Genomic DNA, 24,923 nt, shown 5'->3' with positions numbered 1-24,923 from the left:
ATATCCTCAAGGCAACAAACAAACTGAATAACATCACCTTATTGTATCATAAAACCTGCCAAGTTATCTTAAGTATTGGTAAAGTAAAGCATTCCAAGGAAGCCGAATCGATGGTGATTTTCTTGATACAGGTGATTATCCTTAGGCTCGTGAACCTCTCCTTGAACATATAAACTAATCATAGCTTTTATAATGCATCATTTTCTGTATTATAATACTCTTAGTATCTCACTTTCTTCTGTTTTTTTCTTTTACAGTGCTGTAACACATACATTCAAGTTCACGTTAGCTTATAATATAATTTTTTTCTTAAGTCTAATGTTTAATTTACATCATTAATATTAAAGTATAAACCATGCCTAAATAGTACAGGAAGCATAGTGTCTACAAAATAGATGAAATTACTGATGATGAAACAATTCTAATTAATTTTTAATTTAATTCTATAACTAATTCTAATATCCTGTTTACAAAGCAATATAATAGGGTACTTTTAATTTTATATAGTAGCATTCACTGCACTGTCTTGTACAAGCTCCTCTTTCATAACAGTAAGTTAAAACAGCACAATAGAGTCTACTTGGCCTACTTCACTCCTAAATTCATGTTATTTTGTACTTCTAGCTACTAAAGACTGAATACAGGGAACTGGCATTGCAATAATGTGAGCTTCTAAGCATATTCCATGTATATTTATGTTCTAAGTCTCTCACATTTAACATCATTTACTTTACCTTGCTGAGTTGCAGCTGGGGTAAAGTAAATGATGTCAAATTCCAAATGCAGCAAAACTTGGATTCTCAGTGCTCAGTATGGCGAGTATAGCGGAGAGAGGAGATCAATTGAATCTTATTGAAAAGGGAACAAGTTGAAGGAGAAAACTATTATCATAACAATACTGCATTTATATCACTTGTAGGTGACCTTGTCGATGCAGCTGAAACATTTCAAAAGGGAACAGAGGAATTGAAGCAGAAAAAGGATTTCTCCAATGATAAAGTATGAAACCCAACACACACTGAGCACCTTTGTTGCTGGCAACTTGTATATGTGACCTAGCAGGTGAAAATGGTCCGGTTGGTAGCATTGGTTGCTATTGTCATAAGAGACCATAAATATGTAACTGTGATGTTGTATCAAAACTTTGTACATAATATGATAATGTCGGGGTATCTAAATAATGAAACCATGATAACAATTGATATTTACACGTTTATGGTTGCTTATGTAAAAGGCAACCAATGCCGCCAACTGGACCATTTTTGCCTGCTATGTCATATATAGTCAGACCTCTGATGGATGTGGTTGAGCAACACTGGACAACATGTTGCAGGAAGGCAACTTTTGGCAACGACTTGCCTAGATGCTGGCAACAAAGTTGCTCAGTGCATGTTGGGCTTAATACAGAGTGATGTATTTGCATCCATGCATGCATGCATGCCATCATATGTCAGTGCCAAGACTGTCATTCTATATATGTTTAGCTTTGGCTAGTGGTAGTGATATGGGTTCCATTCGCGGTTGTTATTCTTCTGATGTTAGTTCTCATCATCATTGCTAGTAAGATTATCATATTCATGCAGCATAGTCTATGATATTATTTGTAGTTGCTGTTGCAGCAAAATGTTAATCAGCACTGTGTCATGAGTAGATGCACATACTCCAATTTAACTCCTTAACATCAGACCATTGTTTGTGTAAAACCAAAATATAGTAGACTACATTTTTAAAACTATTATGAAACAGTTTTAGAATTGATTTTATTTTTAATTATAGCAATATTGTTGAATGCTATCCATGCATGGCATGGAGCGGCAGAAATAATGAGCACTATTAAGTGCCATATCTCAGAGAATCAAGGACTGAGAGCTATTTTTTTTAAATAGCACTATCATTTATAGGAAGAACTTAGTCTATTTATGCTACCAATGCAGTTTCTTGAGAGACAACCTCATGGCTCATTTCAGCTTTACTCTAATTCTGATAATCTAATAATCCTCTAGCATAACTTTCAACACTAGAAGGTAACTTAATCCACTAGACCATACAATTGCTTTTTTAAACATGTGAGCATGTTTGTAGATAGAACTATTAGCTACATATGCTGTTGTGATAGTAGCAAAAATAATATTTTTAAGCCAGTTGCTTGAACATAAAACAAACTATGCATGCAGCTGTGTGCATATGTTTGTATAACCATAGATACTGTATGTAGTATCTATGGTATAACAGTCTCTTTATCATCATAGTCTCTCACTTTTTTTCTTGCAAATCTTTATTACATGTATATTATGATACAAACAGATCTAGTACTGTAGCAGACACATAGTCAGCTAGGCGGAGCCTGACCCTAGCAGACACATTGTAAGCATTGCTCTAGTGGTGCATACTAATGGAAGTTGAATTCAGCGGGATGCGAAAACATTAGTCTACTCTCTAGTTATTATACACTGCAGAATTACTAAGTCTAAGTTTACATGGTGTAGGTCCTTAGATCCATAAAGCACTAAGCATAGCAAGCTCTCGTAGCCAGACCCTCCTGAGCCAGACTCGGCGGAACAAAATAAATTCTAATTTTACTAGATACCGTATAGATCTATTGTCTTTTAAAAAGACAATATACGGTTAACAATTAATTAAAATAGCGTTATCACCTCCGCCTTCTTTCTGCCATCATCATTATCAGAGGACGCTAGCTTTAGTCAGCGCTGTAGTGTCTTGTTCAGAGCTCCTCTTTTACACCAGTAAGTTTTAACGGCAGATACTTGGCCTACTCCTGCGTTTATATGTGTGACTGTGCATATCTCCTACTTTTCTAGCTTACCTAAAAGGCTCTGATAATACCGGGAACTGACAGTGCTGAATAATGTAAGTTTCTACCTTATTCATAATGTTATCATTATTATTAATATTGATACTGCACATAATATATCATGTAGATCTGTGTGTATACTTTATTTCATATTTTTGGGGCTTAAAATCGAGTCAAAAGCTACCATGATTGAGAAATACAATGGAATCTAGTAATTAGTGTATTGCTTGTACTTAATTTGATTAGAAGTTACTATTATTGATACAAGTGATAGTATAGGGACAGGTGGAGGATTATGCCTACTCGTTGAATAGTTAATTACAACACCTACATTGTACATTTAAAGTATTATTATAATGGGCTGGCTTCACTGCACTATAGACTGTTAGTATTGTGAGTGCTAAAGTAAACAAAAAAATTATTATCATTATTATTGTTCTTAATTGTTATATCAAGTTGAATAATTGAAAAATAAGTGGTGGTATTTTGAGTTAATGGTGGCCTATTCATAATGTTACCTTTCTTTGTTGTTCATACCTTTTATTAATGTGTGGTCATTATCAGCGTCTGGTGACTATTTTTGTTTTGTAAACATGACTTGAACGAGCGTTAGCTAGTGCTTTAAACTAAAGCATTTTAGTCGTATGGATAAGAGTAGTTGGGGAATACTCATGGTATCCTGTGTAGTGTGTATGCTGTGAATGAGGAATGTCAGATTTTGTTTGTGATAGTTGAGGGAGAATTTTTGTAACATGATTCATAGTGTGTCATCACGGTTGCATATTGCTAATGATAGCGAGAAAACATAAAAGGGTAAAAACACATCATAAAATTGTAATACTCAGCACATGTATTGTACATGTACATGTATATGTATATACATTAACTTGATAATGCTTGGGGCAGGTTGAGAGCCTGTCTTGAATTGTTTGCACAACTTACAAATGATCTTTTGACTTTAATGAATCATTATAAAGTAGTGGTGGATTGTAGTAGCCAAACTATAACTTGGCTCTCTCACACACACACCTTCTCTCTCTCACTCACACACACCTCTCTCTCTCTCTCTCTTTGTTCTTTTTATTGTTATCATGATCTTTCCTCCATCCTTGAGATACAAGATTCAGAATACATTGATGTTGTACACACTTAAGAAATATTAACTGTCTAGTCTTGTGTCTATGAATTTTAATAATAATAGCATGTACATGCATGTTATAAGTTTTGTATTCAGGAATGAGTGTGTAGTTTTATAAGTGGATTATTATCTACAGGTGTGTATGTTAATTCCTAATTACTGTATGCCAATAGGTCTGGCACACAAGATCTACAAGACAAGGTGTCTGCAGTCAAGACACAGATGCAGCATAATTTAGACTCTGCTTTGAAGAGAGGGGATGAACTAGGTCACCTTCAAACGACAGCTGGTATGTAACTCGAGATTATAAATGGCTTCCTGACCTGTTTCCTTTCCTAATCTCTACCATACTATACAACTGTCTATGTCTTTTCTCTTATTATTAATTTCTGTCTCTCTCTCTCTCCCTCTCTCTCTCTCTCCCTCCCTCCCTCCCCCCTCTCTTTCTCTCTCTCCCTCCCTCCCCCTCTCTTTCTTACTCTCTCTTTCTCCCCCTCTCACTTCTTCTCTCTGTTACTTTTAGAAACTATTGATATTGAGTCGAAACACTTTCAGAAGACGAGTGTGAGAGTCAAGAGAAGGCAACAGTGTCAACACTGCAAGGTATAGTATATCCAGCCCACTGAATAATTAGTAATAATAATAATAATAATAATGTTTCCTTCCCTGTTGTTGCCTTTGTTTATGATAATAATAATAATAATAATGATGACGATAATAATATTAATGATACTATTATTAAGGCTTCAGATGTTGATTAGAAGTTCTAAAGAATTTTTATTTGATAATTGCCCTTGATAAACATAGTAATTATTGAGGTATTTTTATTTGATACAGCTGTGGTTGCTATTGGCCGGAATTGTTGGAATCATTCTCCTTGTTATTATTTTAATTGTCGGTAAGTTATTCTACTGAATGTTTTTCAAAATGACTACTACCGTCATGCATACATGTACATGTACATGTATTATTTACATGTACATCTATATGTATATGTATATGTACATGCATAGGCATGCACATTGAAGCTATTAAACAATTTTAATATGCATAACATGAGTCAACATGTACATGTACATGTAGTACTTTATACATGCACATGTATTTCATGTACATTGTATATTTTTAGCGCATCCAATAATGTTATAATTACTTGTACATGAACATTAAAAAAACAATGGATCAATGCATGCGTATCATCGTGTTAGCACTAGTGGGAATTTGATAAAGAATGCTTAGCTAATGAACCAGCCTGTTGCTTATTGTATTAGAGTCACCCCCACTACAGTTATTATAACTTTAATAATTGTGACCTGACATGTAACATGTGATTATGTATAGGACTTGGTACACAGTACATGTACATGTACATGTACATTGTTATATAAAGTTCATTTATCTTGAGTTTGATACATTCTTGTGAGTAGAAAATTTGAGCTGATTCCAATCAAAATTGGACTTTTTATGATTTTTAAAATTGCTAAAAAAATTGGGCCAAAGAACATCATAGTACAGAGTTTTTTAACCAAATTTTGTCAAAAATGGCTTGGAGAGAATTCCCTATTTTTATAGCTTTTTTGATAAATATACATGTACTTTAGTTGTTTAGAAAGTTTGAGCTCATTCTGATTGAAGTTGAATTTTTTTAATGAATTGTTAAAGTTGCTCCAAAATTGGTTCAAAGTCCATGTACTACAATATAGGGTCTTGGCATAGATATTAGAGTAAATGAAAGGGATAGGAAACCACCGTGAAATTTATGGGCATGTCATGCGTTGCCTAGCGACGTATGCAAGTTGTCGTTTTTCTTACCGGGAAACTAGGAAAATGGAGGACCATCACTGGACTTCTTGGCTTATAATTCGTGTCCGATATGGAGTACAGATCCAGTTCCAGGTCAGCTGCAAAGATCAAGATCATATCTATCCATTGATACCTGGTTCAGAAGGACTGCACTAATGGCCCGAATGAAATCCTATCTTGAACTCCTACTGTCAAGTTGTCCAAACTGCCAATTTTGTTTTGTACCTTTTTCTGAAAGTCAATTTTATGAACCATCTATTGGTGTTTAAAAGACATTAACCAATGTTATAACCGAGGTCTTGAGACATCTTCTAATAGGAAATATTGTATGGTTGTGATTTCTAAGCAAAAAGTAGACCCAAATTTTGCTTTTGTTTTGTACCCTTAACTCGCCAGTAACAAATACTCTAGCCTTAAACTTTTTTGTATCAGTCTGTACTTCAAATGCGGAGGTCTTCCACATGTTTTGGGGCTTTCCTTCTATTTCATAAATAAAATAAAAATAAATATTCAGTTTTACAATTTTTCACAATTAGAGATAATTTTGAATGATACAAGAGCATAAATATCATATGAAAGAAAATAGAATATTTAGCACAGCCATAAAGAAGGTACTACATAGCAAAGAAGCTATTCATTTTGTTTCTGGAGCTCAGAATGCAGCAGAGAAGTGCCCTTGTCATCACTGCAGGACCTTATTCTAATTTTTCATACACCATTTTACTCTAATAATCCGTTCAATTTAATACGGTATTAGCAACTAGCATTTCCTGCCGGGAACGGTGGTTTCCTATCCCTTTCATTTACTCTAATATCTGTGGTCTTGGACCAAATTTTGCCAAAATTTAAAAGGAGAGAATTCTCCATTTTTATAATTTTTCCTGATAGATATACATGTACTTAAGTTGTGTAGAAAGTTTGAGCTCGTTCTAATCAAAATTGAATTTTTTATGAATTTTTAAGGTGCAAGTTTAAGTACAGTGTATGAAAATGTGCATTTGATGTACTGTATACTGAAGGCTAATGTCATTTTATTTTTTTTTAATACACTGCGCATTTCCATGAATGTACAATCTTGCTATTACTTAAACTAGTGTCATTACCTTTCTAATCTTTTGTTTTTTTTAGTCATTGTGGCTGTTGTTCTCTCTCAGTGATATTTTGGTCAAAGATGTCACTTTTATTTAAATTGAGTCAAAAGTAACCTTTATATTGTTTGTTCGTGTGAAATTATTATTATTACAAAACCTTTTGATGTAACTGATAATTTTATTACCTTTATTATTATTATTATTATTATTATTATTATTATTATTATTAATCTATTACCATTCAGAACTAAAATCTAACCATTATCATTATTATTAGTAGTAGAATTCTTTTTATTTTAATATTCAATTATTATTCATTGAGTATTTTTATTAGTTAATACTCCACCCATAATAATGGGCGTATGCTCAACAAAGGGCGTGGCTGAGAACAGAAAACAAACTTTTAACAGCAAAAAAATGTTAGTACGACAAGGAACTAAAAAGTTCTTTAGTCAAAGTCACACGGATTCAGAGTCTGCTTTAGTGAAAGAGTGCGAAAAGGCCTTTAAGAGGCAGGATTTAGCTCTAGCTGAGAAGACTCTGCCACAGGTGCAAGATCCGTCCTCTGTCAAGATACTTTACCAGCCAGACTGGGACAGACACTGCCTTAATCCGCGGCATTTTAGCTTCCTCCACTTAGCTGCTGGTAACGGATGGCTAGGTCTATGCAAAAAGCTTATTAGAAAGTTCAAATCTCGTCCAAACGTTACAGACGACATGGGATTCTACACTCCGCTGCATTTTGCAGTAGGTGGTAAGCATCAGTCCGTCATACAGTACCTCTTGGAAGAGGAGAAGTGTGATCCTCACTGTCTACAGTTTATAGTGACACCTTTTCAATTGGCTTGTACAGTTGGCAACGCTTCAATAGTTGATTACTTTCTATCCGTTTGGAACTGCAACCCAAACTCTTTTGATGATTTTCTAAACACTCCACTTCATCATGCAGTCTCTAGAGGTCACCTTGAGGTAGTCCTGAGCCTTTTTGCAACAGGGGAAATAAGATCCCTGCACTGCAACAAGGATGGTGATACACCTCTTCACATTGCTGCACGTTTGGGACACTATCACATATTTGTATCCATACTCTCGCATATAGAGGTCAACTTGAGTCGTTGCAGGAACAGCATTGGTGATACTCCATTACATGAAGCAGCTCGACATGGACATTTGCCAGTCATCAAGTACATCATGCAGGCTGGGGATTTTGATGATATACACGTTATAAATTCATTGGGTAATACGCCATTACATGAGGCAAGTAGTGGGAATCATTCAAAGATTGTTGAGCTCCTTCTTCATGAAGAAGACCATTGTCTGCTACTGCATAATTTAGAGGGGAACACCCCACTGCATTTAGCATGTAAGAAAGGTCATCTTTCAACTGCTCAATTACTAATGAACAAAGGATTTGATATTCACGCGAAAAATAAAGATAATCAGTCTCCAATTGATGTTACAAAGCCAATAGCAAAAGGACATCTGGAGCAACTACTGCAACAGAAGTAGGCAGCAGAGTTCATCAATAACAGCTATTAATTATAACAATCATGTTACTAAATCACTTTTAAGTAAAACAGACAAGGAGAAATAATAATAATAATAATTTTTAGTAATAATAATAATAATAATAATAATAATAATAATTAATAATAATATTGTCTTTTACTTATAGCCAATTACAAACAAAGCAAGAATAGCTCAATATTAGAGAATACGTAAACATACAACGAAAGACAAGAAACATTACATGGAAGTTAATACGATGCACATTATATTTAGAGTCACTGAGATCCATTAACTATTATTTGGTATAACAAATGTAAAATGACACTCCCACTGCGTGTGAACCAATAGTGGGATGTGGTTAGTAGTAGGTGGATTAGTTCCAGATTTTGAGAAAACTGTCCCAGGACCCAGTGGCAATAGCTAGACCGTCTTCGGTCACACCCAAACAGCTAACACGATTATCATGACCTAGAGAAGGATATTATATAAAAGCAAGCTATTATTATTATTATTACTTCTGACTTTATTTTTTAATTAATTTATTTTACTTTATTTTTTAGCCTAATTTTATGTTACATGTATCTAATAACCTCAACTATTTGCAATAATTGTTGTACATATACTGTATAGCACAAAATTTTTGAGAACTATAAATTTCGCAATTTTTGAAAATGCAGAAAAATTGCTTCCATAAAAATCTGATGGCAGATGGTATAACTTTGCAAAAATTAAATCCACAAAATAGATTTTTAGGCAAATTTTGAAAAATTTACAGACCTCATAAATTTCGCAATACACGGTATGCCATTACTTATTAATATTAAAATACTAATTAATATAATTAATATTACTATATATAATTAATATTAATACCAATTAATATTACTAATAAATTAATATTAACCTGTCAGTACTCCAACTCTTTCTCCTTTGAGTGTGTCCCAGACATTACAATTGAAGTCATCATAGCCGGCCAAGAGCAATCGGCCACTCTTACTAAAGGCAACACTAGTGATTCCACATACTATCATCTCATATGAATAAGTCATCAGCTCCTACAGTAATAATAGTAATAATAATAATAATAATAATAATAATAATAATAATAATAATAATAATAATACTATAAATGATACACTAGCTTGACAAAATTTGGCCCAATTTTTGAGTAATTTAGAATTTTTTTTAAAAATCCAAATTTGATTGGAATCAGCTCAAAATTGATATACAACATAAGGACATGTATATGTATCAGAAAAAATTATAAAAATTCAAAATTCTCTCCTACCCATTTCTGACAAAATTTGGCCCAAGACCAAAGGCTATAGCCTTTGGTCATTGGTCCAATTTTGAGTAATTTTAAAAGTTCATAATGAATCCAAATTTGATCGAAATCAGCTCAAAGTTGACACACAGCATAAGGGCATTCATAATTCATATTTATCAAAAAAATTACAGCAAAAAAATTCTCCTTTTTGATTTTTGTCAAAATACCCTGTACTATATAGTACAGGTCTTTGGCCCAATGTTTGAGCAATATGATCATCTACTAACAAGAAGCCGTATGATCACACATGCTAATGGATACAATTACTATTATATCACTACTAAGCTCCAATGACCTAATGTCCCCGTCATTTTACTAATGCAGCCACCATGTATACACACACAAATAGAATCAGTTTCAGTGAACATGAACAATTACGTAGAGATACAATTACTGGACTAAAGATACACTGTCATTATGGAACTAGCTATCTAACCTGATCTGATCTGATGTCAAATAGCCTGCAAGAAGCATCATCACTCCCTGTACCAAATGCTTGGCCATTGGGGAAGAACTAAAATGTATTAATAATCAAATAATTAATACACAGAAATGGAGGGAGAACAACAAAGAAGAAAGAATGAAGGTAGAGTGTCATTAAAAACTTACAGCTACAGCATTGATATCACTTTCATGTCCCACAAATGTCTGAGCGCATTTGCCTGTACGAATATCCCAGAGCTACAAAAAATGAAATTAATAATAATACAGTATTATACATGTACAATGTATGTACCTTGGCAGAAGCATCACAAGCTCCAGAGATGAAGAGGTTCTGGTCTGGCCCAAGGGAGAGGCTCATGACATCACCAGTGTGACCAGTGAATGATGTAGCTACCTGACCAGTCTCAATGTCAAATAGTGCACTAGAAGGAAGAGAAAACAATATATAAATATTGTGTTATGAATCAAGAAAAGAAGCAATAGAGTGAGAGGGGGAGAGAGAGGGAGAGAGAAAGGGAGAGAGGGGGGGGAAGAGAGAAGAGAGGGGGAGAGAGAGGGGAAGAAAGGGGGAGGAAGAGAGAGAGGGAGGGAGAAAAAGAGGAAGTCTAAATTAAGCTATGTTGTGTTAATAGTAGAGGAAGTACAAAGCTAAGTGTTAATGGTACCATGTCATATCACCAGAAGAGGTCAGGATGCGTCCATCATCAATGAACCGACAGCACGAGAGATAGCCAGCATGACCTGGGAGCTCCTTTGCTATTCTGACAGTACCTTCTCTGTTACGAAGACTATAAACTGTACAGACATTGTCCAGACCGCCTATAGAAATGAGAAGGGGATTTTAAAAGTGATCTGCTAAATTCAGACGTCATTATCGCATTTTCAGCTCCCAACGACTGGGAAAGGGCGAAAGTTATGTGGCATGAAGCGAGTGATTATTATGATTGTTATTACATTAAAGATAAATCGAGACACAACAAACTTTGGTACAATCTAATTTAGAATGAAAACAACAAAAACAATAACACAGACTTTCTAACACTAAAGGAAAAAGCTGTCAACCAACTTGTACAAAACTTATGAATATCCCTCTCTAATGTACATGTAATTGATATATTATTCTTATTACAACAATTTCACTGTCAATTAACTTACCACAAGCCACAAAGCTTGATGAAGGAGCATATGCACAGGCCATTACCCAGCTAGATCTCAGAGGTATAGCATGAACCTACAACACAATAATACCATATCAATGAGCCCCATAAACACACACCCATACATGTACGCTGGTACATACATTAATTACATATGTACATGTACATATTGTACATATACATACACCCATACATACATGTACATTACATATACACATATGTACATAAGTATATACATAGATTTAAATAAAATGTACATATTGTACATTGTACAAATTGTGGCCATGTGTAACTGTGGCTAAATCAGTTTATAATTAATGCTACATTGCATACATGATACAACTGCTTCAGTACTTAAACCGGTTTGATTATCTCCATGCAACCACCTCCTGAGGTGTTTTAGATTAGCTGGTTTAAAATTGCATTGAAATAGTCCACACTTAAACTGGTTTATTTCTAACTGGTTTAAACTGGTTTCAAAATGCTTTGAGAGCATAGTATAAATGGGAGGGGGGGGCTATACATATTGTAGACCCATTCAATGCATGGTGACTCCATATACTCTAATATTGCACACACTTCAACACAAACAAACCACATTTCATAACATGCATGGCTGGCCAGCTAATGTGCCCAATAATGTCACAATGTACACACAAACCCAAATATGGTCGTGTTCTATTAATAGAACACACTACACCTTTTTACTATAAATAAATAATACAAGAGAGAGAGAGAGAGAGGGAGAGTTTGTGCTCACTTTGTTTGTAGTGTAGGCATCCCACACAATTAATTTGCCGTCTTGTGAAGCACTGACCAAGTTTCTGTTGAGAGAAAAAAAGAACAATTTTAAGTAAGCAACTAGTAATAATAAGAGGATCTTAATCCTTAAGTATCGATTTCATCATATCAATTTACATAGAAATTAATTATTAGATACATGTACATGTATGTATGCTCCAATTAAGTTAGTAATAACAAAATTATAAATACTACAAATTTACATGTACTGTACGTGCATGTACATGCAAATATATAACATGTAACTATATACATAATACACATACATGTACATGTACATAAAAATTGACAAAACTCATGAATTTCATATGTACAATACATGTACACAACACATAATTACATGTATATATGTATAAGCATGTACATAAAAACTGATATGTATAAACCACATGAATTACATGTATATACCAATAAATGTACATATACGTGTACATATACAAAAGGTACATGTACAAAAGGTACATGTACACATGTAAGCTATTTTACATGTATGTGTACGTGTAACTGTACCTGGAGTCAGAGGCCCAGTGCATGGCGTATATCTTTGCTAAATGACCGCGTAAAGTTTTCCTGGTCCTCAGACTAACACGATTTATGAGATCAACATCTTTTGCAACCTAAAGCGTGATACAATAGCAAATCAAATCAACTAAATCAATAATAGAGTGATCAGGAGTGACACGCAAAACAGACACGCACAAATTATCCCAAAATAGGCTCAAACTCCACTTCCTTATGTAAATGTTTGTTTTTTTCTACAAGCTGGAATTCATAATAGGCTCGTACACACAGAAGAAAGCCAGCAATATGCACACGCACACACACACACACACACACACACACACACACACACAGTGGCTGACACAGCTGCAATCAAACTGAGAAAGACAGAACAATTGAACGAAAATGAGATGATGATTGGCGATAAATACAAAATCGTTACCAATCTCATAAACACTATAAACAACGATATCCCATATTCTCCTATATCCCATATAAACAGTGGCGTACATGATAGGAGACAATAGGTTATAAGGTTACAAATATATGATACGTCATCCATTGAAAACTAACCTCAGCCAGTGAAGTGTCACATACAGCCATTCGAGCATCCTAGAGAAGATAACAATAATAAATAATAAAGCACACATGATACTGTGTCAATAAAACCACACCATCCATGTACATGTATAATTATACATGCATACTCCATATTTTAGCAAACAGGCATGCACATGTAGATACAGATATGTAATAAAATTAGTGACATTAGGAATTTAGGATACACTGTATATATGTGTACACAGAGAAGAATGATAAACAGCACATGTACATACACAAAAAGATACAAGAAAATGGCATATTCATCATAATCGGGTCACTCATGTGTGTGTGTGTGTCATTCCAGTATATACACTCATGCATGAATACACGCATGCACGCATCTCATTACTGCACTGGACAATGACTGTTTACATGCCATAACTACACGCTGCGAGAAATGCACCTTTTAGGTAGTTAGCAGTTACATGCAAAACAAGTCTTTCAAAACAAAGCCACGATAGCATTTTACACACTTATTTATACCCACTCGTCCAAATACATGTACATGTACATTTGTAATGGATTCAGTTTCAAAATAGATATATAGACTACATAAACCAATTGTGTGTTGAACATGTACACATGAGCATAAAAGCAACCATTATACATTAATTATATAGTTTCAAAATTGATCTTATTCCATGTTAGTCCTTTCCAATGATAACGCAAGGTTATAGTCCATATCGACACAACTGAATACTTCATTAGATTTACATAGCAATTAATTCTTATTGGATTTGCATAGGAGGATACCGGAGTAATATACTACAAATATAGTAAGTGTATATTTGCCTAATCATAGTCTGGAGGCACATCAGGGCATGAATAAAATTAAAAGGGTAAGAAGAATGTATGCCAAGTGGACATTATCATAAGGAGAGAAGGTGAAATTTTGTAATGGAAGTCAGAGAGACAATAAATCTTATTATCTTTATGGTCTTTCACTGCTAGTAGCATATGGAACACATACCACTGCCAATAATAGAGTATTTAATTAGAAGGATAACAAAATTAAAAGCTAGTACACACAAAATGAGAAAATGAATATGAAGGATAGCCTAGTCATGTGAAGAGACAATAACAAAGTTAATGGTTAGCGTCGCTTGAATTTGTTAACAGTTACATGTAAGACACAGGACAGCGGGTCTGTGTCATTGGGAAGTATGCTTGTCTGCTAGGGAAGAATTCAAGCTTTTTCTTCCTCGTTTTTAACCGCGATTTTGTATGTATGAAAGTAAAGAATAGGGAACAAATCTTTTGTACAGAGAAGTATTCATTTCACGAGGAACAAGTACAAAAAGAACAAAAAATACACATACATAAGGAGAGAAAAAAACAGAACATATGTACATACGTGTGTAGATGTACATGTACTAAGCGAAGGAGAAAAGGGATAGACCGGGATTATAGAAGCGTTGGAAGATGACAAATATACAACACAAACATAGAGAGGCTGACAGAATAAGCATACATGTATAATAATGAGTGGTACATGTAAATGTATATGTACGCACACACACAACCACACAAAATGAAACAGAAAAAAACATGAAATGTGGGTAGGAGAGAAAGTGTCAAATCCAGACATGTAACGAAGACACACAAACAGGAAAATATGGAATAAGGTGAGGAATTAAAGAGAGGGGGGGATGAGTATGAAGGAAAGGTAATGGTTAAAAGGGCTTAGATATGAGAGAGCAGTGGGTTTATGGGCTAAAGAAGGTTTATATTAATGATAGTAGGGGATAGAGCGACTTTAACACAAACAAGAGGAATAACAAGGAGGAGATGTCCCAAAACAAGATAACACACAAACGCCCTCACCCTCATCTTCTTCCTGAGGGTCTCAGCTTCTTGTCTCAATTGCTCTAACTCTGACATTTTGCTCGCCCTCTAAAAAAGGAGAGAGAGGGAGATAATGGGTTAGACAGTTTACAAAAGGTCAAAGCCGTCGGGTGAAGAGATGACACGACAAAACGGGGAGTACATGACATAAAATACGTACCTGGAAGTTAAAGCTAGCGTCTAACACAAGTAATGGAGTCAGGGATAGCAAGAGACTCTGGTAATTGATGAGTGGAGGAGAGAGAACAGAGGATGATGGAGGAGCCCTGGGAGGGAGACGGCTACGGCGGGTGAAAAGCTAATAATAGAAATCACCAAATAAGGCAACAGGAAAAGGCGGAGCTACCTCAAGAATATCTTAAGGTTACTATGGCAACTAATCTATGAATAATAATTAGTTCATTATTTTGACTTTCTTAAAAGAAGTTACATAGAAAAAAATGTTAAATAATAAACTAAAAGTCCAGCTTGTGTGTGTCTCATTTATGAAAGTGACTTATATTATTTACATGTAAAAAGGACCTAAGACAAAGGAAAATAAAATGACTTGAGTTGTGCTTGTGCCAAAATGCTTTTGATAGGAACAGCTAGTCTTCGGCAGCAACTTCCTTCTGTTCCTCATCTCCGCCTTCCTCCTGGGCACCATCTTCTTCACCTTTAGCACGCTTGTTCTCCCTTGCCAGAAACTCCTCACCTTCCTAGGGGAGATGATATTTTAACAGTGATTTTACTTATCAATAATTTTAATCTTTATCAATCTTACAGCTAACAGTCTCCTACCCTCTCTCTCTCTCTCTCTCTCTCTTCCAGGCTACCACTTCATTTCAATCTTTTCCCCTCCTACCTTCTGTTTGTTCCTCCTTCCCCCTCTCTCTCCCTCCCCCTCACCCTCTCCCTCTCTCTCTCCTCCTTACTTTTGCTGTCTGTGCCATAGTGCTAGTGCGCTTCACAGCAGGCTTCTTCTCTTCACTTTCAGAGAATTTACGAGTCTGTGAGCGTGTCTTCCCATACTCCTCGTTACCTAGTATATGCTGACTGTCCTGTGATATAACAATGGAGAAAATATTTATTAAAAATACACAGCAAATAAATCAATGTACAGCATGAGTATAGGAACATTACACAAAATCAATAATAGCAATGTATTATAATAGCTAGCCTTCAGATTGGGAGGAGTATAAAAATGTGAAGTTGACCATTCAGAATCATATTTGTACTAGTGTACATAACAGTACAATATACAGTTTAAAGGTGGCTGATGCCATTATGTTATCCTAATACACAAACATATAGTGGTGGAATATTACAGGACAAATAAACTAAAACTATACAATGACCACACACAGATGTACATGTACATGCATGCCCAATGTCAGACCTCAGTAGTTTGAGCCATGGTAGTTGTTCTCTTAAGCTTAGCAGCATCACTCTCTTCACCTTCATCTTCTTTAGTAGCAGCAGCAGCTGCAGCAGTCTGACCACGTGTCTTCTCCAGTTCCTCTCCGCCAAGAAGCTGGGCCCCCTCCTGTTATAAGAAGTAATATACATGTAGCTAGGGCTATACAAAATACATAAGCTATATTGTACACGTATATTATAGTCAAGGTTTTTGAGTCAGATTGTTTTGGTACACAATTGGCTCAATGGATTTTGTGATGGAAAAATTTGGTAAAAATTTTGATCAAACAATTGATGTAATACAAAATTTAAGCAAGGCAAATTGGAGGAGAATAAATTATATAATTTCCTTAATAAATGATTCTGTATCCTAATCTACCAATGCAGTGCAGAAGTAATAATAATAATTACAATGAGCTAGGGTCACTCACGATACTTATATGTATTAGATCAACATCACTAGCAAATATAAACTAATAAGCTATAATCTGTAATGGAAGCACTTTCCTTGAATCCAGATGTTAACGGCATATGTACTAAGGTAATTTCCATAATCCCAATAAAGGCACACATAATATGACAAATTACATTAACAGGCTAAGCTTTAATGTGGTATTGAGAACATATGGCTTGACCTCAGGCACTCTGAATAGACTCTCATGAACTTAGTAAGTACATGCACGTATAAGATAGTCTTATACCAGCTAGCTTAACATTCAGTATAATTATGATCTCCCATGAAGCAGTTGAAGGGCATTAATTAGGTACATGAATTAAGGTACATGTACTATGATTGAGTTCAATTGAGCTATTGACATGTACATGCATGCATGTATGATTTGTATCTGTAAATGTACAAAAAATTCGGGGAGGGTCGATATACTTAAGGATGACCACACAAGAGCATCACAGTGGTCAAGTATATACATGTGCATACAGTGACATATGGATCAATCAAAATTACAGCTTCAATTGATGTACATGTACATGTACACCTGGACATGCCATTATAGATACTTTGTGTGGGCGTACATGCACATACAAGTATGCTTGTAAGTAGAGCACTATATGTACATGTAGTTTATACATAAGAAAAGAATTCTCAGAAACTGCTAAATAAATCTTCACACCAATACAAACTTCTAAATTAGTATACACCACTTTAACACTTAGGTGTTTTTCGAGAGGGAGAGAGAGAGAGAGTTCACTATAAAGATTCCCATGTTTATCCATTCACTGCATATGAAAATAACATCAGTTTCACTTTTTAAAATGACTGTAACGACCGATGCATAAGAAAAATCCAAACTGACAAATCGTTGCTTAATTGTCAATCAATCAGACTATAACTATACCAATAATTATAATAACATAATAAATCAGTCCATGCAGAGCCAATTATCCGTACTAATAGACAAACATAAACAAACTACCACATCAAATAATGTAGTACTAGACATGCAAATATAATAATGTACATAATTAAGCCTTCAGAACATCAATATAAACTAGGTACCCTAGCTGGCCCTAAAATAGCTATGGTATACTATACCAAATGCAAGAGTAGCAAAGCATAGCTTTAATTGTGGGGGAGAAATATAAAAACAAGGAAAACCATACAAGTTTTGGAGGATATCATTAATAATGATGCTTCAGTATTCGGTACATGTACTTGAAATATTATTATATGCTGCAGCTCAAAAACGATTCTTATCGGGCTGTCACAGCTTTCAGTGTGTGGGTAATTTTGGGAATGTTTCTAAGGACAGAAATAGTACAAATAGAAACATGTGATGTAATGCAAGTTACAATATGTCAGCATCATTAAACATAATGAGTACACAAACTACAGGTATATAGTGCTAGGTACTGTATCTCACATAAACACTATACAAATTTTTATTGAGGTTCCAGTTATAATTTAATTTTATTATTATCATCTTACTATAATACTACTTTCAGTTTATTCACATAAATTATATTATCAAATATAATTAATTTAAAGTTCAGGATACATGCTCTGATTATAGGAGATCCCCTCCTACATGGTAACCTTGTTAAACTAATTTAACAATACTTGATGGTTTCACAATCACAAGTATTTAATAAGTACAGCACATCAGACAACACATAGAAGAGGAAACTGGAGTAATCCAATATATCTCATTATGAAGAATTGCAATGGAATACAGGCAAATTAACACAGTCTAATACTTAAACCAGACACAGTAGTAGTACACGCATTAGCATACTCACATAAACATAATAACAAACAAACTAGCTAGTGTGCAAACAAGCACCACAATATCTACTATAATGAATAATGTACTATTTTATTTAATGAGTCTTACATTAGCAGTCACAGCCATGGTAGAATCACGTGCAAGTTTAGGCTTCTCACTAGCTTCATCGGTCGGCTGATCGTCGCCATTAGCAGTCTCTTGCTCAGTGTTGTTGGTGTCTCCATTAGTCTCTGATGTTATCTGCTCCAGTGCTTCTTTCTGGGCACGAGTCTTAACATCATCATCTGTGACAGTCATCCCCTGAGCTTCGAGAAACTCCTTCCCTTCCTATTTTGTATAGAAAAGGAGCTCACCCCCAACCCAATTATTATCATCATTATTATTATTACGTTATTAATCATCACATTACTTAGCAGCTGGATTATTTTACAAGCTGCACTTTGAAAGTGTTAACATGCACAGAATTTCATTACTTATACAAGCCCTCGTTAGATCCTCAGCTAGCTACGAGTCCCGCTAACCTGTGCTGTGACAGCCATGGTTCCCTCTCTCTTCAGTTGAGCGGCTGAATCAGACATAACTGCGTTGTGATGTGATAAGAAATGTGCGGCGGGAAGTTTTAAAGATCTAAATCAAAGGAAATTTTACAAGTAAATTAGACTAAAAAGAGACACGGAGAGCAAACCAAAGCGTACTAAAAGTTGCTAGAGTGAGGTGACCAGTGGTGCTCTGACTGTGGTGAACTTCTCAATCACGACCGGCAAGCGCCTAAATTTTCCGTGTTGTTGGTAGAACTGCGCATGCGCAGTATAAATTGATGGGAGGCCCTAGCTAAACCGCAAGTCAAAACAAATTACTCCTACGCGGGGGCGGAGAGGGGGGAAATAAAAACACAAACAGGTGGGCGAGGTTTTAATAACTGGATGTGGAAAATGGGCGTGTATTTAATAACTTGCAGAATAAAAATAATTAATATTGAGGTGTGACATTTTGTGCTTCAGCAAAGTTGTAATGGCTTCAGAAAAGTCTTCTTTGCTTGATCGAAACTACAGTACAAACTCTGCCCTCTCGGTCCCTATCACGTCCGAAGACCCAAGACCTCTACGAGAAGATGCAAGTACATCCGTGGCCAATCCTTTCACGAACAAGAGAGTAGGCGAGGCGACCTCGGCCTTAGACTCCTCGACCATAGAAGCCTCCACTCACCACCAGTTGTCTTCTAATGATCCTCGAGAGATTCTCTTTGCTCTCGAGAGAGCAGCAGATTTATTAAGAGGGCAGGTAGAAGAGGATGAGCAGGTTCACAGAGTAAGGTAAATGAAGTGTGAAACGTGATAGGATTTGTAAAGTGGATGTCCTTATTATTAATTAATAGGAAGAGGCCTCTATTACCTGTATGGCTCACTAATCATCTTTTACTAATCACGTTCCTTATCCAGGTATGTTGTAGCCTGTAATAAGTCCTTTGCCTGAGTGAGATTTACAGTGGGTAGTGATTAATTTATTAGGTATGGGTTGATCTTATGTGAAGTATAATAGGATTTATTTATTTGTTGCATTTTGATTGCCTTGCAATTGAGCCACAGTAGTAGTAGTAACAGAATACCGGGGGTAACTATAGTATTCAACAAGGGAGATTACTGTAGATGATGCAAGCCGTTCAGTGATTAACATGAGAATGAAGGGACAAATGATCTTTCAATAATGTACTAATGCACAATTATAAGTATAAGAAAAGTCTTGAGAGACATTGGTTACTGTGATTTAACTATTAATTCTTTGCTTGCATGAATAATTAGGGGCTTGATTGCTCATTGTACTGTTATAGGTGGTCGGTGTTGGTGTGCTGGAGATATTCCATGCAGTGAGTGGTCTGGATGGCACTAACACTACTGAAGCTGACGCCATCGTTGTTGACAGTGTAAGGTGGCATGATGGCATGACCATGTCTATCTAAACTATTGTATAATCGAATAGTAGAGCATTGTACGTTTTTGTTGCATTTAGCATTATCTTTGTGTGTAATAGATAGCCTATGATGAGTGTTAAAAAAGGTGACTACACCTGTATAGCTAAATGCATATACCATGAATCAGGAAATTTATGTGGTAGAAAATTTTTGTGTTTTTAAATTGTGCTGTGATTTAATTTTTACTAAATAAGATTGTGTCATGTATTATTGAATGTGGCATGTAATTATGTGGGTGATCTAATTTTTGTGAAATTCTAATTCAGTAAATTTAAAATCACATTTCCAGATAGACAGTAATTTCTAGTCCTTTTGACTAGTGAATATTTACATGAGTAAATGTATTTACTCATTGTATACGGTATGCATAACAACCTATAATTGTAAACTAATGAATGTTTGTCATAAATGAAGCATTTTTGTTTTACTAAGTATACAGCATAACTTTCGTATTGTAATAGATCATGGGTCCCATCATCCTTAATTGGAATTATTTTTTGTTGATTTTTATAATGTTACATGTTTGCTTTACGAGATGTTCTCTTTCTATTTCATCTTTCAAATCGAGACTGTGAATAAAAATAATGATTATATCAGTACAATGGAATTTATTGGCCGTGGAATATTTAGGATATTATTATTATGTTGGTTTTAGGCTAAATTTCACTATCTTATACCATCATTTGTAAAAAAAATTGGCAAGCTTTAATTTGGTGTTTTTCTAGAATTTGCTAACTTGCCAAATTTAATTCTTCACCAATAAATCAGACTATACAATATACATGTGACTATGAGTATCTTATTTTGTCTTTATTTCATTATGCATGTACATGTACATGTACATGTCTTACAAGAAGTGCATGTCTTTAATAATCATGTCTTTATTTGAATCATTATAGGGTGATGGTGTACTGTGCCTCATTGAATTGATACACCTGTTAGTTGTTGTGGTCGTTTCTTGTAAGTATATCAAGTTACATAAGACTATCCTGTTTTGCTTTCCTTTCATATAGTCAAGCTTGTTAAACAAGTTATTCATCACACTGCTACTGGTGTCTTTCTGGCTCAGTGCTACCTCTCAACTGTTCTCTTATTTGCTGGCTTGTATACATTTGAATTTAGAATTTCAGTAAGTGTGTAAGGTTGTTCCTAAATTTATGAATTTTGAATTCTGAGCTTCCCACAGGATTTTGGTATAGTGCTAATGCAGGGTAGATTCTCAATTTGCTCAAAAATTGGATGTCAAAAATAACTAGGAGAGAATTTCTTTTTTTTATAATTTTTTCTGATACATATGCATGTCCTTATGTTATGTATCAATTTTTTGACTTATTCCAATCAAGTTTGAATTTTTTGTTATTTTACAGTTGTTCAAAAATTGGGCCAACAACTAAAGGTTTTTATAGGCCAAATTTATGAAAAATAGCTAAGAGAGAATTTTACAATTTTATAATTTTTCTGATGCCTATACATGTTTTTTGCTGTGTACTAACTTTGAGCTGATTCCAATCAAATTCATATTTTTTTATAAATTTTCAAAAGTTGCTCAAAAATTTTCTCAAAAATGGCTAGGAGAGAATTTTCCATTTTTGTAATTTTTACTGATACACACATGTGCTAATGTTGTATAGAAGTTTTGAGTTCATTCCGATCAAAATTGGATTTTTTATGAATTTTTAAAGTTGCCCCAAAGACATATGTACATATACAGTATATGTACTGTATTCTAGTGCTTAATTTTCAGTTCATAAAGGGAAACCCTGTATGAGCTGTTAAGTTATTAGTTGATTGACTTTTACAAAAAGCAAGCACAGCTCATTTTATAATCTTATTACACAGTGCGGTACAGTCCCACAAAGTTTAATGTAGTATTGAGTTATTTCATCAGACAGCAATGCTGTACAAGATCCATTACTTGATAATTCAGTGTTATGAAGCATGATAATGTTAGAATGGAATGTTAGAATGGAATGTACCACACTGTATACAATAAAATCCGGCTCTTGTGCATAGTACATGTTCTGGATTAAATGTGTGCCCAGCATTTAAAATATTTGTTCACTAAAGTGTTTTATATTAACAGCCCACAAGTCACTCTGCTCATTCTAATGAACACACACTTGATATTCATTGATACATCCTTTCTTCATTAGTTAATACATTAGCTCCTCTCAATATGTGCATGTATTTATGTTGTGTATATAAATGTATCATTGCTTCTTCTTGTTTGTTATTATACAGCCTTCAGCATGGGACAATCTTAATGCTAACAAAGCCACTCATCCGACATTTGTGTACCTGAAGATGCTCTATTTCTCTGTATCCACTGCTACACTCTGTGGTGAGTGACATACATGTACTGTACTTCCTATTATACAGTAGCTTTGTTAAGGCACCATGGTTGGCATGAAAGAGTTAGAAAATCTCCAAATTTTGCATTTGCTATGTTTATAGACACTTTCCGTCATAACAAGTGATATTGGATTGAAATGTAAACTATAACTTTAAGTTTCATTTTCTATACCCACATACACTAGTGTATACAATTGAACCAAGCTATATCTTAAGCTGATTTCATAGTATACACATCATGTACATTTTGACCAGAAGTGCTCTATAGTGCAGCACTTCAAAGCCTACAATGGAGAAATAAAAAATAGAATGCTGCCTATTAGGCCTTGGCGGATTATGCCAGCACAATTTTGAGCATAATAGAGCTCAAAAGCATGAGCATAATGTGAGCATAATAGAGCTATAATAGAAAATTTTTAAAAAATGTATTGAGAAATGCAATAAAAAGGCCCTTGCACTCAATAAATTAACTGTTTTGAAACAGCTACCATTGCTCACAATACTCAAGGACTTATTATAATGAAATTCATGGGCATAATTGGGAGCATAATGGCTGATTGATAGAGCATAATAGAGCTGTTTCCTGAGAATTGAAGCATAGCATAATAGAGCAATTTTAGAGCATAATCTGCCAAACCCTACTGCCTATGTCATGTTTTACCACTGTAGTGTATACATTTAGCAGTTCTGAGTAAAACCAAAAGATTCATACTCATGCTTAGTTAATTGACTGGTGTGCATGTTGTATACTCATAGCATAATGAAGCTCCTTTAATTGCTACGTGTGAGTGATGTCATTACTCCAGCTCTCTACTACATGTACATGTACATGTACATGTGTACATGTGTGTAAAATGGTAGCACTCTAATGGGCCTTTTCTTATAATGCTCTAATTATTGTCTGTCTGTCTGTGTATCTTATAAGTGTATCAGTAATTGATATTATTGAATGAAAGTGTTTCCTCTTGAGATGCAAGAAAAGTTTACTAACTCTCCTTTTCTGAAAGTGCTTACAAGCATAAATGCTGTAATTAGCCCAATACTGAAAATGCTTTCACAATTAGCCTAACAATGTAAGCAGTAGGATGTACATTATTATGTTTAGGGAGACAGAAACCTCCAATATGTCCTGGCAGTGTAGCCTAACTTTATCAACAAGAACATCCCTGGGTACATGTATGGTATAAAGGTCACCTCATTACCTCAATGTCCACATTGTTTGTATTATTAATATTGCACAATAATAATAATAATAATAATAATGATAATGATAATGATAAATAATAATAGAATTTGATTTGATTTTATTTTATTTAACCTCTCTTGGCTTTGTGCTCTTTTCCTTGTTCTTATCCTGTCCCACATCTAAATGACTATTTCTTTTCTTTGTTGTACTTATTGTTATTGTTATTGTTATTGTTTAGAACAGAGAACAACAATAATAACAATAATTAAAAATGATTTAATATTTTGAAACAATATATTAAATAATGATAGTTCCCTTTTACTAGGCTCCTGAGTATGGTATGATGAAATGTTTTATTTTAAATTATAATTATAGGTACTTCAGTCATTGAGCCTGTTTCGTGGTTCTCTTATCTCACTTCTGGGGTCCAGATGTTGTTGAGTTTTGTTTATTTTGCTTCAATCCTCTCCGTCTCTATTGTCCCTAGAAGAGCCTCTAAATTCGACAATAAACACAGAAAGGAAAGATGTACGCTACAATTATTAATTTATTATTATTATTGATATTATTATTATATTTTTATAGCTCTTACAAGTTTGATACGAAAGGCCTTCATCTTCTTGTGCTGCTGCTGTCGAAGTTGGACTGTCGATTTGTAATTTTTGAACAATAACGTTTAATGAACACTGATTATTATTTGTATTGTTAATTTGTTAAATGAAAAATTCTTAATTGGGGAGGTGT

General features: G+C 34.6%; 4 protein-coding genes across 5 annotated transcripts; 2 read left to right on the top strand and 2 right to left on the bottom strand.

Annotated features, from left to right (window-relative positions):
• Window positions 1-1,998: 1,998 nt before the first annotated feature.
• On the top strand, window positions 1,999-8,541 carry LOC109583812 (tankyrase-2-like). The gene is made up of 6 exons (XM_019999290.1): window positions 1,999-2,744; window positions 2,820-2,868; window positions 4,124-4,239; window positions 4,474-4,553; window positions 4,788-4,848; window positions 6,882-8,541. The coding sequence occupies exon 6, from the start codon at window positions 7,199-7,201 to the stop codon at window positions 8,351-8,353; it is 1,155 nt and encodes a 384-aa protein (XP_019854849.1). The 5' UTR covers window positions 1,999-2,744; window positions 2,820-2,868; window positions 4,124-4,239; window positions 4,474-4,553; window positions 4,788-4,848; window positions 6,882-7,198; the 3' UTR covers window positions 8,354-8,541.
• LOC100633901 (guanine nucleotide-binding protein subunit beta-1-like) lies at window positions 8,380-15,339 on the bottom strand. The gene is made up of 12 exons (XM_003388212.3): window positions 15,192-15,339; window positions 15,011-15,079; window positions 13,157-13,195; window positions 12,593-12,699; window positions 12,042-12,105; window positions 11,280-11,355; window positions 10,790-10,943; window positions 10,417-10,546; window positions 10,290-10,361; window positions 10,117-10,194; window positions 9,258-9,408; window positions 8,380-8,821 (listed from the first exon to the last, which is right to left on the bottom strand). Exons 2-12 carry the CDS (start codon window positions 15,065-15,067, stop codon window positions 8,727-8,729), a joined length of 1,023 nt encoding a protein of 340 aa, XP_003388260.1. The 5' UTR covers window positions 15,068-15,079; window positions 15,192-15,339; the 3' UTR covers window positions 8,380-8,726.
• A 90-nt stretch (window positions 15,340-15,429) lies between these two features.
• Window positions 15,430-19,473, bottom strand: LOC100633773 (high mobility group nucleosome-binding domain-containing protein 5-like). The gene is made up of 6 exons (XM_003388211.3): window positions 19,368-19,473; window positions 19,194-19,299; window positions 18,781-18,999; window positions 16,410-16,556; window positions 15,946-16,071; window positions 15,430-15,729 (listed from the first exon to the last, which is right to left on the bottom strand). Exons 2-6 carry the CDS (start codon window positions 19,248-19,250, stop codon window positions 15,619-15,621), a joined length of 660 nt encoding a protein of 219 aa, XP_003388259.1. The 5' UTR covers window positions 19,251-19,299; window positions 19,368-19,473; the 3' UTR covers window positions 15,430-15,618.
• Window positions 19,474-19,589: 116 nt separating this feature from the next.
• Window positions 19,590-24,916, top strand: LOC100633645 (uncharacterized). 2 transcript variants are annotated; one of them, XM_003388210.3, is made up of 8 exons: window positions 19,590-19,985; window positions 20,048-20,111; window positions 20,501-20,593; window positions 21,541-21,601; window positions 21,655-21,770; window positions 22,883-22,982; window positions 24,555-24,707; window positions 24,765-24,916. In XM_003388210.3, the coding sequence occupies exons 1-8, from the start codon at window positions 19,684-19,686 to the stop codon at window positions 24,836-24,838; spliced, it is 963 nt and encodes a 320-aa protein (XP_003388258.1). In that variant the 5' UTR covers window positions 19,590-19,683; the 3' UTR covers window positions 24,839-24,916. The 2 variants fall into 2 exon arrangements, with proteins under 2 accessions (XP_003388258.1, XP_019854850.1); XM_019999291.1 differs by lacking the exons at window positions 24,555-24,707; window positions 24,765-24,916 and adding an exon at window positions 24,099-24,542.
• The last annotated feature ends 7 nt before the right edge of the window (window positions 24,917-24,923 follow it).

The sequence above is a fragment of the Amphimedon queenslandica genome, unplaced genomic scaffold (assembly GCF_000090795.2).
Source record: "Amphimedon queenslandica unplaced genomic scaffold, v1.1 AMPQUscaffold_13278, whole genome shotgun sequence".
NCBI classification, from domain to species: domain Eukaryota; kingdom Metazoa; phylum Porifera; class Demospongiae; order Haplosclerida; family Niphatidae; genus Amphimedon; species Amphimedon queenslandica.
This window is presented reverse-complemented; position numbering and strand designations above follow the sequence as displayed.